General features: G+C 44.5%; 1 protein-coding gene across 1 annotated transcript in view; it reads right to left on the bottom strand.

Annotated features, from left to right (window-relative positions):
- Positions 1-13,152, bottom strand: part of LOC124788687 (diuretic hormone receptor-like) — a 358,447-nt gene that overhangs the window by 73,503 nt on the left and 271,792 nt on the right. Inside the window, exons 7-9 of the mRNA XM_047255969.1 lie at positions 11,444-11,524; positions 8,553-8,623; positions 4,823-4,951 (exon numbers count right to left, since the gene is read on the bottom strand). Of these exons, the coding sequence (XP_047111925.1) occupies positions 4,823-4,951; positions 8,553-8,623; positions 11,444-11,524 (281 nt within the window). The remainder of the gene's footprint in view (positions 1-4,822; positions 4,952-8,552; positions 8,624-11,443; positions 11,525-13,152) is intronic.

Here is a 13,152-nt window from a genome sequence, read left to right on the forward strand (position 1 = left end):
ATCCGCTATTATGGAATCTTACTGTTATTAGGCCTATAATGATGGGAATTCCATCGGCCTACTTATAATTTGTTACGGCTCTACTGGCGTACTACAAAATAAAATCATGCTAAAATGATTATCAATTGCATAAGGCACCACTTACAGCATGTAATGAGTACTGTTAAGGAGAAGAGACTAAATGCTATACACACGCCGATATACCATCTATATACACTCCTGGAAATTGAAATAAGAACACCGTGAATTCATTGTCCCAGGAAGGGGAAACTTTATTGACACATTCCTGGGGTCAGATACATCACATGATCACACTGACAGAACCACAGGCACATAGACACAGGCAACAGAGCATGCACAATGTCGGCACTAGTACAGTGTATATCCACCTTTCGCAGCAATGCAGGCTGCTATTCTCCCATGGAGACGATCGTAGAGATGCTGGATGTAGTCCTGTGGAACGGCTTGCCATGCCATTTCCACCTGGCGCCTCAGTTGGACCAGCGTTCGTGCTGGACGTGCAGACCGCGTGAGACGACGTTTCATCCAGTCCCAAACATGCTCAATGGGGGACAGATCCGGAGATCTTGCTGGCCAGGGTAGTTGACGCACACCTTCTAGAGCACGTTGGGTGGCACGGGATACATGCGGACGTGCATTGTGCTGTTGGAACAGCAAGTTCCCTTGCCGGTCTAGGAATGGTAGAACGATGGGTTCGATGACGGTTTGGATGTACCGTGCACTATTCAGTGTCCCCTCGACGATCACCAGTGGTGTACGGCCAGTGTAGGAGATCGCTACCCACACCATGATGCCAGGTGTTGGCCCTGTGTGCCTCGGTCGTATGCAGTCCTTATTGTGGCGCTCACCTGCACGGCGCCAAACACGCATACGACCATCATTGGCACCAAGGCAGAAGCGACTCTCATCGCTGAAGACGACACGTCTCCATTCGTCCCTCCATTCACGCCTGTCGCGACACCACTGGAGGCGGGCTGCACGATGTTGGGGCGTGAGCGGAAGACGGCCTAACGGTGTGCGGGACCGTAGCCCAGCTTCATGGAGACGGTTGCGAATGGTCCTCGCCGATACCCCAGGAGCAACAGTGTCCCTAATTTGCTGGGAAGTGGCGGTGCGGTCCCCTACGGCACTGCGTAGGATCCTACGGTCTTGGCGTGCATCCGTGCGTCGCTGCAGTCCGGTCCCAGGTCGACGGGCACGTGCACCTTCCGCCGACCACTGGCGACAACATCGATGTACTGTGGAGACCTCACGCCCCACGTGTTGAGCAATTCGGCGGTACGTCCACCCGGCCTCCCGCATGCCCACTATACGCCCTCGCTCAAAGTCCGTCAACTGCACATACGGTTCACGTCCACGCTGTCGCGGCATGCTACCAGTGTTAAAGACTGCGATGGAGCTCCGTATGCCACGGCAAACTGGCTGACACTGACGGCGGCGGTGCACAAATGCTGCGCAGCTAGCGCCATTCGACGGCCAACACCGCGGTTCCTGGTGTGTCCGCTGTGCCGTGCGTGTGATCATTGCTTGTACAGCCCTCTCGCAGTGTCCGGAGCAAGTATGATGGGTCTGACACACCGGTGTCAATGTGTTCTTTTTTCCATTTCCAGGAGTGTAGAATATTGATCTTAAATTAAATTTTGCTGTAGTACTGTTAATCAGTAAGACTTCATAATAGCAGATTCCAGTGGAAGATGCAGTTCTCGTTAGTACTTACATGCCCAGCCGCTGGCTAACAGTTTTAGAAACTCAATTTGTCTGCTGAGCTGAGCGAGCGAACGAGTTCCGGACTACCTTCCTGACGTACGCGCCGCGGCCTGTCTTTCTCGTGGGCCTCGACCTTAATGCTGATGGCATAGTGGAGTTCCACACAATCCAGGGTGTCCCACAAAGGGGTTCACACTTTTTGAACTTTCATAATTCCCACTCAAAAAAATTGTGAATTTTTAACTCACATACATCGCCACGACATTACTGATCACGTTTTACTGATTAAGACGTTCAAAATGTCCTCCATCAGCAGCATACAGATGTGTACGGTTGCTGTTGGAGTGGATTCACAGGCAGTCACAGTGGCCTCTCTCACGTCGAACAGCGTTCGTTTCTTCTTAGTATTGACGGTGTCCTCCAGAGTTCCCCACAGAGAGATGTCTAACGGCGTCAGATCGGGACATCTGGGTGAAAACTCGACACCTCCTCATCGGTCTATGCGTCTCTCAGCAAATGTGTACGGTTGCTGTTGGAGTGGATTCACAGGCAGTCACAGTGGCCTCTCTCACGTTGAACAGCGTTCGTTTCTTCCTAGCATTGACGGTGTCCTCCAGAGTTCCCCACAGAGAAATGTCTAACGGCGTCAGATCGGTAGATCTGGGTGAAAACTCGACACCTCCTCATCGGTCTATGCGTCTCTCACCAAATGTTTAATCCAGAAATTGCCACACGCCACGATGGTAATGTGATGCTGCACTGTCTTTTTGGACAACAAAAATAATGTTCATTGCAGTACAGTACAGTACACCTGTCGCTGTTTCTTAAAAAATGAATACTACTACAAGTCTTCTGACAGAAAGAAGACACGACACTGACAACACAGGAAGACTAACAGGTCGTTCTTCCGTAACTTCTGGCTTATCTCTTGCACACAGTTACGGTAATTGATGGTTCCATTCAATTTAAACATCGACTCATCAGATCAAATCATGACATCCGTCAACTGTTCTTTATTGCAAACCCATTTACAAAATTCGAGGTGCCTTTCCGGCTCATTGTCAATCCCCGCGTGAAGCAACCCGGGAAAGTAGCTTTCCCATTTTGCTTGTTTCAAAATGTCGGTGAATATTTACTTACATCTGACACGGCGCAGCTTGGCCGTATGGAGTTCTTCGGGGATCTTGTGAAAATTTGTACCACTGCGTCCACCCCTCTTTCACCCGCTACTACTTTTCTCCCGTCACACTGTCCGTTCTTCAGATCACACACAGCTAAAACCCTCAGAAATTAGTCACCTAATTCAATTTTTGTCACGGGTGACGGAAGTCACATACACTACTCGCCATCAAAAGTGCTACGCTAAGAAGAAATGCAGATGAGAAACGGGTATTCATTGGACAAATATATTATTCTAGAACAGACACGTGATTACATTTTCACGCAATTTGGGTCCATAGATTCTGAGAAATCAGTACCCAGAACAACGACCTCTGGCCGTAATAACGGCCTCGATAGGCCTGGGCATTGAGTCAAACAGAGCTTGGATGGCGTGTAATGGCACAGCTCCCCATGCAGCTTCAACACGATACCACAGTTCATCAAGACTCGTGGCTGGCGTATTGTGACGAGCCAGTTGCTCGGCCACCATTGACCAGACGTTTTCAATTGGTGAGAGATCTGGAGAATGTGCTGGCCAGGGCAGCAGTCGAAGATTTTCTGTATCCAGAAAGGCCCGTACAGAACCTGCAACATGCGGTCGTGCATTATCCTGCTGAAATGTAGGGTATCGCAGGGATCGAATGAACGGTAGAGCCACGGGTCGTAACACATCTGAAATGTAACGTCGACTGTTCAAAGTGCCGTCAATGCGAACAAGAGGTGACCGAGACTTGTAACCAATGGCACCCCATACCATCACGCCGAGTGATACGCCAGTATGGCGATGGCGAATACACGCTTCCAATGTGCGTTCACCGAGATGTCGCCAAACACGGATGCGACCATCATGATGCTGTAAACACAACCTGGATTCATCCGAAAAAATGACGTTTTGCTATTCGCTCACCCAGGTTCGTCGTTGAGTGCACCATCGCAGGCGCTCCTGTCTGTGATGCAGCGTCAAGGGTAACGGCAGCCATGGTCTCCGAGCTGATAGTCCATGCTGCTGCAAATGTCGTCGAACTGTTCGTGGAGATGGTTGTTGTCTTGCAAACATCCCAGTCTCTGTTGACTCAGCGATAGCGACGTGGCTGCACGATCCGTTACAGCCAAATGGATAAGGTGCGTCATCTCGACTGCTAGTGATACGAGGCCGTTGGGATCCAGTACGGCGTTCCGTATTACCCTCCTGAACCCACCGATTCCATATTCTGCTAACAGTCATTAGATCTCGACCAACGCGAGCAGCAATGTCGCGATACGATAAACCGCAATCGCGATAGGCTACAATCCTATCTCTATCAAAGTTGGAAACGTGATGGTACGCATTTCTCCTCCTTACACGAGGCATCACAACAACGTTTCACCAGGCAACGCCGGTCAACTTCTGTTTGTGTATGAGACATCGGTTGGAAACTTTCCTCATGTCAGCACGTTGTAGGCGTCACCACCTTGTGTGAATGCTCTTCCTGTCGGTTAAATTTCGCGTCTGTAGCACGTCATCTTCGTGGTGTAGCAATTTTAATGGCCAACAGTGTAATTCCGTTGTCGTCACAAGTGACGGAAACACGGTATCCAACTCTGGCTGCCATCGTCCCTTTACATCTTTTGTGTTCTCACATATGCAATAACACTTAAATCCACTTTCGTTGGTCCAAGGACACGTTTTCTGCCACCGTGTTATTTCTGTGTTGTTACCGACAGTTGAAAGTAAACAAACTAAAGTCTTGACAAACTAACCATGAGAGCACCTTATAATCAGAAGTGGATCAGTTTATATTAATACCCCCTCAGCTATTAAAGTTCAAACAGCGTAAACTCCTTTTTGAGGCATTCTGCCTGTCTCCAACTTAGTGTTCATTTCTTTGGACACGGCAAGGGCCCCGTGATATGAATGTGTCAGTCAGAGGAGGCAGGAGCAGCGGCCACTCACCCACATAATCCTGGCGAGGAAGCCGAGGTTCGCGAACAGCACGAGCATGATGGGGCCCATGTGGATCGAGTCGTACGCGTCAACGTCCATCCACGGGCAGTGCAGGCGCAGCGGTTCGGCGCTCGCCACCTGTCACACAGACAAACCATGAGCGGACGTGTCTCCGCCAACTGTCGCCCCTCCCCTCGTCCTGTCTCCTTATACCTCTCCTCCTTCCTTACTATCTTTCTCTCTCCCACCCGCACATTCCCCTCCTTGCCCTCCTTTCCTAGCCCAGCTATACTGAACATAAACATACGTAGGGTAAAAAATTAACAAAAGGTGTATATGCAGTATTTTAATGTAACGACAGAAGCGATCATCTGTTTACTGTAACTGTAGTTTCTCATTACGGTGAAGATTTGTATTAAGTATCCATCTGCGCCGTTAGGCAATCTGATAAAACCATCCGGACACCTGTTACTGGACATTGACATGGTTCTGTCCAACTTCCGCCTTTTTCACGGCTTCAACTCTGCTGGGGACGCTTTTAATGATGTGTCTAAATGACAGTGGACGAATGCTAGCCCGTTCTTCCTCAAAAGGTGAAACGAGAGATGGTAGTGATGTTGAGCGCTGGGGTCTGGGCAGGCCAATCCATTTGAAGAAAGTCATTGTCCACAAATCATTGCCTCAAAGATGCTACTTCATAACATGTGTACACTGCCATGATGAAATAATCATTGTCTTTCTACTGCTGCTGTACTGGACTCCGTATCCAATGCTGAAAAATGTGTTCACTTCTTACTGCATTTAGCATCCTCTTAAGTGTAAATTATGGGACCACACCCTAACCACGTAAAACATCCCCATACCAGTCTTTCACTGTCCACTCCAAATCAGAGGCTTTTCCAGTCGTTCACTGTTCAGTGAGGTCGCTGTTTACACCGCCGCTAGCGTCGCTTGATACAGACTGCATAAATACGTGGTTGATGATTAACTGCTACAACATTCTATGCCATTATGTAAACTCCATATACACATTTATTGTTTTAGCCGGACTTACCTCTTTTTTTTTTTTTTTTTTTTTTTTTTTTGCAACAACACTACGCAATTCTCGATAGTCTCTGTTCACCAGTACATGAGTTTTGGTTTATCAGTGGTGTTTCCCTTTCGTTTCCTCTTCACAACGACTTGGGCAGCTTCAGAAGGATTAAGTGTCCCTGATGGATTTGTTACTTAGCTGACATCCAATGACTATACCACGTCCGAAATCACTGACCTCTTTTGACAGTCCGATTTTCCCGTTACTGCTCTCATCTATCCGTCAGTTACAAACTACGTAGGGAGCCCGGGTACTTCTGATGAGATAGTAAATGTGAAGTAACATAAACACCTCTCGCCTTTAGTGTCGGCTGAATGTTGAAGCGTACATAGGTAACGTACATGTAAGCCAGCTGCTGATTCGTGGTATAGCTTGCAATAAAATGAGCTAAAATGCTGTACTGTAAACATAAACGTACAAACTGCTCTCGGTACATGGTTATATATATTATTTATTACTACCCACGAAGGAAGTAGTACCTAGCACACATTCCATTTACAGCAATTTCCAGATTGACAGAGCCTGAAAATGACAATGCAAACTCTGTTTAGGTTTGCTACACTGTGTTGCCTTACCATTCCTTTTCATGAATGACGACCAGTTTCAATCTTCGTTGAAGATCATCTTCAGGGCTGACTCCGAAAAATGCAGTGTGTCAACAGCTCTGTTATTCACTCGGAACCAGCCAACGCAAATAACCGAGTGAAGGGCCCACATGTCTAACCATAAAGTCAAAGAAGTGCACCAGATGTAATGTTTGCCAATATACTCCTAGCTCCATAGCTAGAGACATTGTCAGGTTAAGTGTAAAAATTAGGCAAAAGAAATAATCAGTATTCTGTTAAACAAATATCTGTAATAGTTGTATGTGAAACTAAGTATAAATATACATTAATTTAAAATATCCACGGGTGTACTGCCGGTCTACAGTGTCCAACGGGCACAATATTTCGGCGATCATACATGTCGCCATCATCAGGTGAACTGCCGGACAGAGCTCCTGTGAACGTGCCGGTACGGAGATCCGTACGCTATGGCTGCTCAGGGGGAACTGGGTTCGGTCGCGGCGGCGGCCGATTTAAATACCCTCCGCCCGCGGCGCACTCCCTCCGCCGTCCGCGTCCCGCGCCACGGTCGCGCGGTGGAACAGATTGCTACGGCGTCTGAGATGACGTCGGTGTGATGGCTCTGTCCGCCGTGGTCGTCAGAACTATACGTTTGCTCGATTTACTCTTGATTAACCCAATCGCTGGTTCCCAAGCAGTCCGTCAGTTCACCTGATGATGGTGACATATATGATCGCCGAAATATTGTGCCCGTTGGGCGCTGTAGACCGGCAGTACACCCGTGGATATTTTGATTATCAAATACGCCAGGAGAAACTCAAGAATCACATGCATTAATTTCTTTCAGACAGCTTTTTCACAAAGGGACATTCGCAGTCACATTGATGAAAAATTTCAGTTGCTTGTAAATAAAGAAGTAGAAAGCCAATAAGCATGAAAACTTCTTCTGCTTAAGAACAGCAATAACCTCGTCCACAAAACTAACATCATTCCGTCATTATTGGCGAAATATTACGTAATTTGTCTGCTTAAAGATTCGATCATTCGGAGTAACAGTGTAGATTCTATGGCAAACACTAAAATCTACTGTAGTAGGAAAATTTACCGTACGCTCTTGATTTTCTGAGTGGCGTGACTGAAATTTACAGTAAACAGCATCCAGAGAAGTCCAGTATGTAAAATACCTGCAGTTTTTAAATATTCACTTTCCCCTTCCCCTCCACACACCACTGGATGTAAGGAACCGATGACTTCCGTATGCAGAATGTGTAGTCTTGAACAATTCAATCAGTGTCATGAATGGTGTCTGTATACTTTACCTGTAGAATATTATTATAATGTCGATGCCTTCGAATAATTCATTAACGTTTACAGCACCAATCAGGATTCAAGTGGTAGACATGTTGGTACCAAAAATTAGGTACATTTGAGATGATAGAATTGTACATGATCTCTCAGTTTGACAATTTAACACGACATAAAGTCTTCTCGCGTAACATCGCAGCCCTCTAAATGCCGTGATGCATAACCGTGAAGGTTCTCGAGGTTTATCCTCTAACCGAGTCCCAAAATGTAGAATAAAATGTAACCAACGACATCTCAGGCATTTATTGACGGTGACTTGTAGAGCTGCATCAAACATAGACAATAAAATACAGCTTCAATAACAGTGCTGCCCTAATTGCTCTGCACTCGCATGTTTTATCTAATGGAGCCTCTGAGGATTGCACTTGAAATTGTTTCATTATTCCGCTCAAATGAGGTTAACTCTGTGCACGAAACTGTACGGTCCGTTAAAGTGGCAGACATCCCATGTCGTAGTCTCCAGAGAAATAATTACAAGATTCACTTAAGGAGATTTACAGAAAACCTACCTTTCAATGGGTAGGCAATAATTTGACTACTAATTAGAGGCCAGTGCCTCTAATCATTTAGCCACGTTTCTGGGTAGGCCATGTAGCAGTCTGCCACTAAACCCAACTGAAAAATTTTCGTACCACATTGCAATTAAATACTTAAGCCATAGTGAGATTTGGGGAGGTCCACAAACAGCAGTACAGCTGCTGTCTCGAATACTCACCGTGGGGTCTCCAGTTCCCGTTGTGAGTCCTTTCGCGATGCCCCAAGCGGTTATGAACACTAGTGGCACCCCTGGAAAAGAGAACATTTCTGATAGCTTTGATTGTCCCATTACATTGTACAGCGAAACCTGTGTGGTAATGATGGCTAAATTTTAGATCGTAGTTTCTCTGGTAGTAACGACTTAAGGAAAACACAGACATCAAATTGTACGAAGATGATCACTGTGCAAAATACGAAACATAAACGATTGACAAAGAATCGTAGCACAGTATGAACTATAAAAATTTCATTATGTTCGGTTTCTACTAGTTAATATTAAACTTCTACACCATCACGATTTGCAGTGACGTTTTCTTCGGCTATAATGTTCCAAATCAGCTGACAGAGGTAACACTTTAATGAGGTCAGATCTGCACTCCAAGACTGTTTATGTCTAGACAGCGACTGACTCCATATCAGTAGACTGTGTTTACACGTGACGTTTAACAATAACGAACTATTCTGATCATTACTTGCTGTAAATAATATAGTCATTTTCTTGTTAATCAAGTGTATTGGTAATAATTGATTTTGGACAGAGAAAGTCATACCGTATCAGACTTCAATAATCTTAATAAACAGCTTCTTCGTATAGAAGCCTGCCTTCTGACGGCATAATGTTTAGGTAACTTTTAAGTGAAGGTATTCCACAACCATGAATGTTTCACAAAATGTGCTTTCGTCCCTTTTGATGAAAACCTAAGTTCTTCAGCCGGAATACTTTTACCTCCATTTGTTTTCTGTGTCTCAAGGCTATTATAGACAATTTTACATTTTCTGATGTTATACTCGGAAGTGATCAAGATTACAGTTGTCGGTGGAATCATTTTATAGTGAGTTTACGAACCTACTTGTATAATAATGCATAGCCAAACTTTTCCCAACCAAAAAGGGTAACAGCAATGGTCAAGTTGTTCGCTATGGGTTCTACTGTATTCGACCTCTACAAAATTGTGAGGGATTTATTATTTTTTTATTTTTATTTATTTTTTTGCAGCATTTGTCTACACATTCCATCAGCTGCAGATTCTCTACATATTTGCCAGACGGACTTAGATTTTAGATGTAACGTGGTACCAACTTACCAACATCCTCGTCTTAGAAGTGATTTTCGTCAAATCCCTTCTCTGGTATGCCAAAATACTGCGTTCATAGCCAGCGGTTTATGTAAGCAAACATATTAAAATCACAAATGTGTTCGAGATCCATGGAGGGCTATCGAAAGTTTCCATCGAAAATCCACCTGAGCGTCTTCGTTGTGTTTGCAATGTGCAACCGAGAATTGTCATGAAGAAGGTATCACAAGACAGTTACATTATTTTGGCTGCACGAAATCAGGCGACATAGCTCAACAGACTTACCTACTTGGCGGGAGACAGTATTTTGTAGGCCTCTTAAACCGCCTACTATGCTTTCACAACTGCAAAGTGGGACGTAACGCAATGGAGACATTGCGCAACATGTCTATGGAAAACTTTCCTGGATTTTCACTGATGTTTCAATTTTGCGACATTTCTAGCCTCTCAACTCTACCACACAATTAATGTCCCTTCTCGAAATTTCATAATTCAACATTTACAATTATATTAATACTGTAACTCTTCCACTACTCGATCACCGACCTGTTCTTAGCACAGTGGAGATGCATTCGGGAGGATGACGGTTCAAATTTGCATCTGGCCATCCACATGTGATTTCCCTAAAACGCTTAACACAAATGACAGGACGGTTCCTTTGAAAAGGGCAAGGACAATTTCTTTCCCCATCCTTCGGTAACATGACCTTGTGCTCCGTTTCTAAAGATCCCGTTGTCAGTCGGACGCTATACTCTATCTTCCTCCCTTCCATTCACTTGATCAAGCAAATGAGGAAGTAATGCTCATTTAGGTCTATCAACACACTTTCAGATTATCCGATGACTGCGTAATACACACAAAGAGATCATTGTTGTACCAAACATCCGAAATTATTTCAACAGTAGGTAAGTTGAAAAGCAACTAAGACAGCAAAGTAACCAATAAAAAATTTACGAAACTGACTAATGCAGGAACAACAATATGCATCTTTGAGAATGAATTTAGCCTAGATACTGTGTAGAGCACCAAATAGTCACAGATCCGTCAAGGAAGGTAATGAGAGCTACCTAGAACGTTGTAAAACTTACTTACTTGGCGTCCTTAGCCGAAAATAGTTACGAAATCTAATGATACTATATAAACTTCTGGACAGCGCTGTAGTCAGGAAAATTAAAGAAACTTTCAGAAATGATTCGTTACAACGAAATCTACACGCGATATTTGAGTGTTGAACAAAGAGCGTGGTGGTTTGAAAGCTATAAGCGAGCACACTAACATTCTTAAAACGGAACTGTCAGTTTGGCTACTGATGTAATCAATTTGAAATTTAAATTGCACCTGTAGCTAAAAACCATATTTTTTCTCAGAATACCATTGAACATCTTCTAAAACAGGTAGGATAAAGCAGAAAAATGTTTATTCTTTAAAATACAGACTGTATTAGACTCAAAATATACAGTACATTCCGTACATCCAGCCATTCAGTGACAGAAATGATTTCGGCTACTTTCATGGACCTCAAGTTCTAATAAATGAAGAAATTACAAAGAAAATTAGAGCGTTTCTAAAAGTTCTCCCTCGTTATTGCTATTACTACCAATATTACGTTGTTTCAAATACGTTGCAGGACAAATGTATGATTATTTCCTCGTTATGAACTAAATTATTTTGATTCGAAATTTATGGCAAAATTTAATATTACCATTCAGTCGAATCACAGAAAACAGAAAACCTTTATCACGAATAATACGTCTGTGTATTGAAGACTACTCACCCCATCCAATGAGAATGTAAGCACGCATCTGCATAAGCTTCCCCGTAAACGTTTGCACCACCAGCATGTACAAATAAAGTCCTGGAAGCAGAACATTAGTGGTCTGAAATTAACAATGTGATTACCGGCACAGATACAAATATCAAAGCGATCGTAAAATGTAGTAACATTAAAAAAAAGTTCCTGTTATTTATTCTCATGACAGTGTCCAGTTACACTGAACAGACATACAACAGACATATAACCTCTACATATACGTATAAATAAAATATAAATAAAGTTCAGTAGGCATTGATACAATGCAGACTAACAGTTTCACAGCAACATAGTAATGCCGTCGCAGTTTGACTTCAGTTTAACTGAGAATACGAATACTTACTCTCGTGCTCGCAGTACGGCGTTATTAGTTCCGAGCAGATGTTAAAGCGTTGATGCCACAGGTGAAATGATGCTTCCACTGGGAGAAGGATACATCGTAACTGCTGTCTGTCTCTAGTCTACAAGCTAAGGTTATTTGCTTCACTTCTCGTACATCATAAGTTTGACTTACAGGGTGTTTCAAAAATGACCGGTATATTTGAAACGGCAATAAAAACTAAACGAGCAGCGATAGAAATACACCGTTTGTTGCAATATGCTTGGGACAACAGTACATTTTCCGGCAGACAAACTTTCGAAATTACAGTAGTTACAATTTTCAACAACAGATGGCGCTGCAAGTGATGTGAAAGATATAGAAGACAACGCAGTCTGTGGATGCGTCATTCTGTACGTCGTCTTTCTGCTGTAAGCATGTGCTGTTCACAACGTGCAAGTGTGCTGTAGACAACATGGTTTATTCCTTAGAACAGAGGATTTTTCTGGTGTTGGAATTCCACCGCCTAGAACACAGTGTTGTTGCAACAAGGCGAAGTTTTCAACGGAGGTTTAAGGTAACCAAAGGACCGAAAAGCGATACAATAAAGGATCTGTTTGAAAAATTGCAACGGACTGGGAACGTGACGGATGAACGTGCTGGAAAGGTAGGGCGACCGCGTACGGCAACCACAGAGGGCAACGCGCAGCTAGTGCAGCAGGTGATCCAAAAGCGGCCTCGGGTTTCCATTCGCCGTGTTGCAGCTGCGGTCCAAAGGACGCCAACGTCCACGTATCGTCTCATGCGCCAGAGTTTACACCTCTATCCATACAAAATTCAAATGCGGCAACCCCTCAGCGCCGCTACCATTGCTGCACGAAAGACATTGGCTAACGATATAGTGCACAGGATTGATGACGGCGATATGCATGTGGGCAGCATTTGGTTTACTGACGAAGCTTATTTTTACCTGGACGGCTTCGTCAATAAACAGAACTGGCGCATATGGGGAACCGAAAAGCCCCATGTTGCAGTCCCATCGTCCCTGCATCCTCAAAAAGTACTGGTCTGGGCCGCCATTTCTTCCAAAGGAATCACTGGCCCATTTTTCAGATCCGAAACGATTACTGCATCACGCTATCTGGACATTCTTCTTGAATTTGTGGCGGTACAAACTGCCTTAGACGACACTGCGAACACCTCGTGGTTTATGCAAGATGGTGCCCGGCCACATCGCACGGCCGACGTCTTTAATTTCCTGAATGAATATTTCGATGATCGTGTGATTGCTTTGGACTATCCGAAACATACTGGAGGCGGCGTGGATTGGCCTCTCTATTCGCCAGACATGAAC

Source organism: Schistocerca piceifrons, chromosome 3 (genome assembly GCF_021461385.2).
Source record: "Schistocerca piceifrons isolate TAMUIC-IGC-003096 chromosome 3, iqSchPice1.1, whole genome shotgun sequence".
Classification (NCBI taxonomy): Eukaryota; Metazoa; Arthropoda; class Insecta; order Orthoptera; family Acrididae; genus Schistocerca; species Schistocerca piceifrons.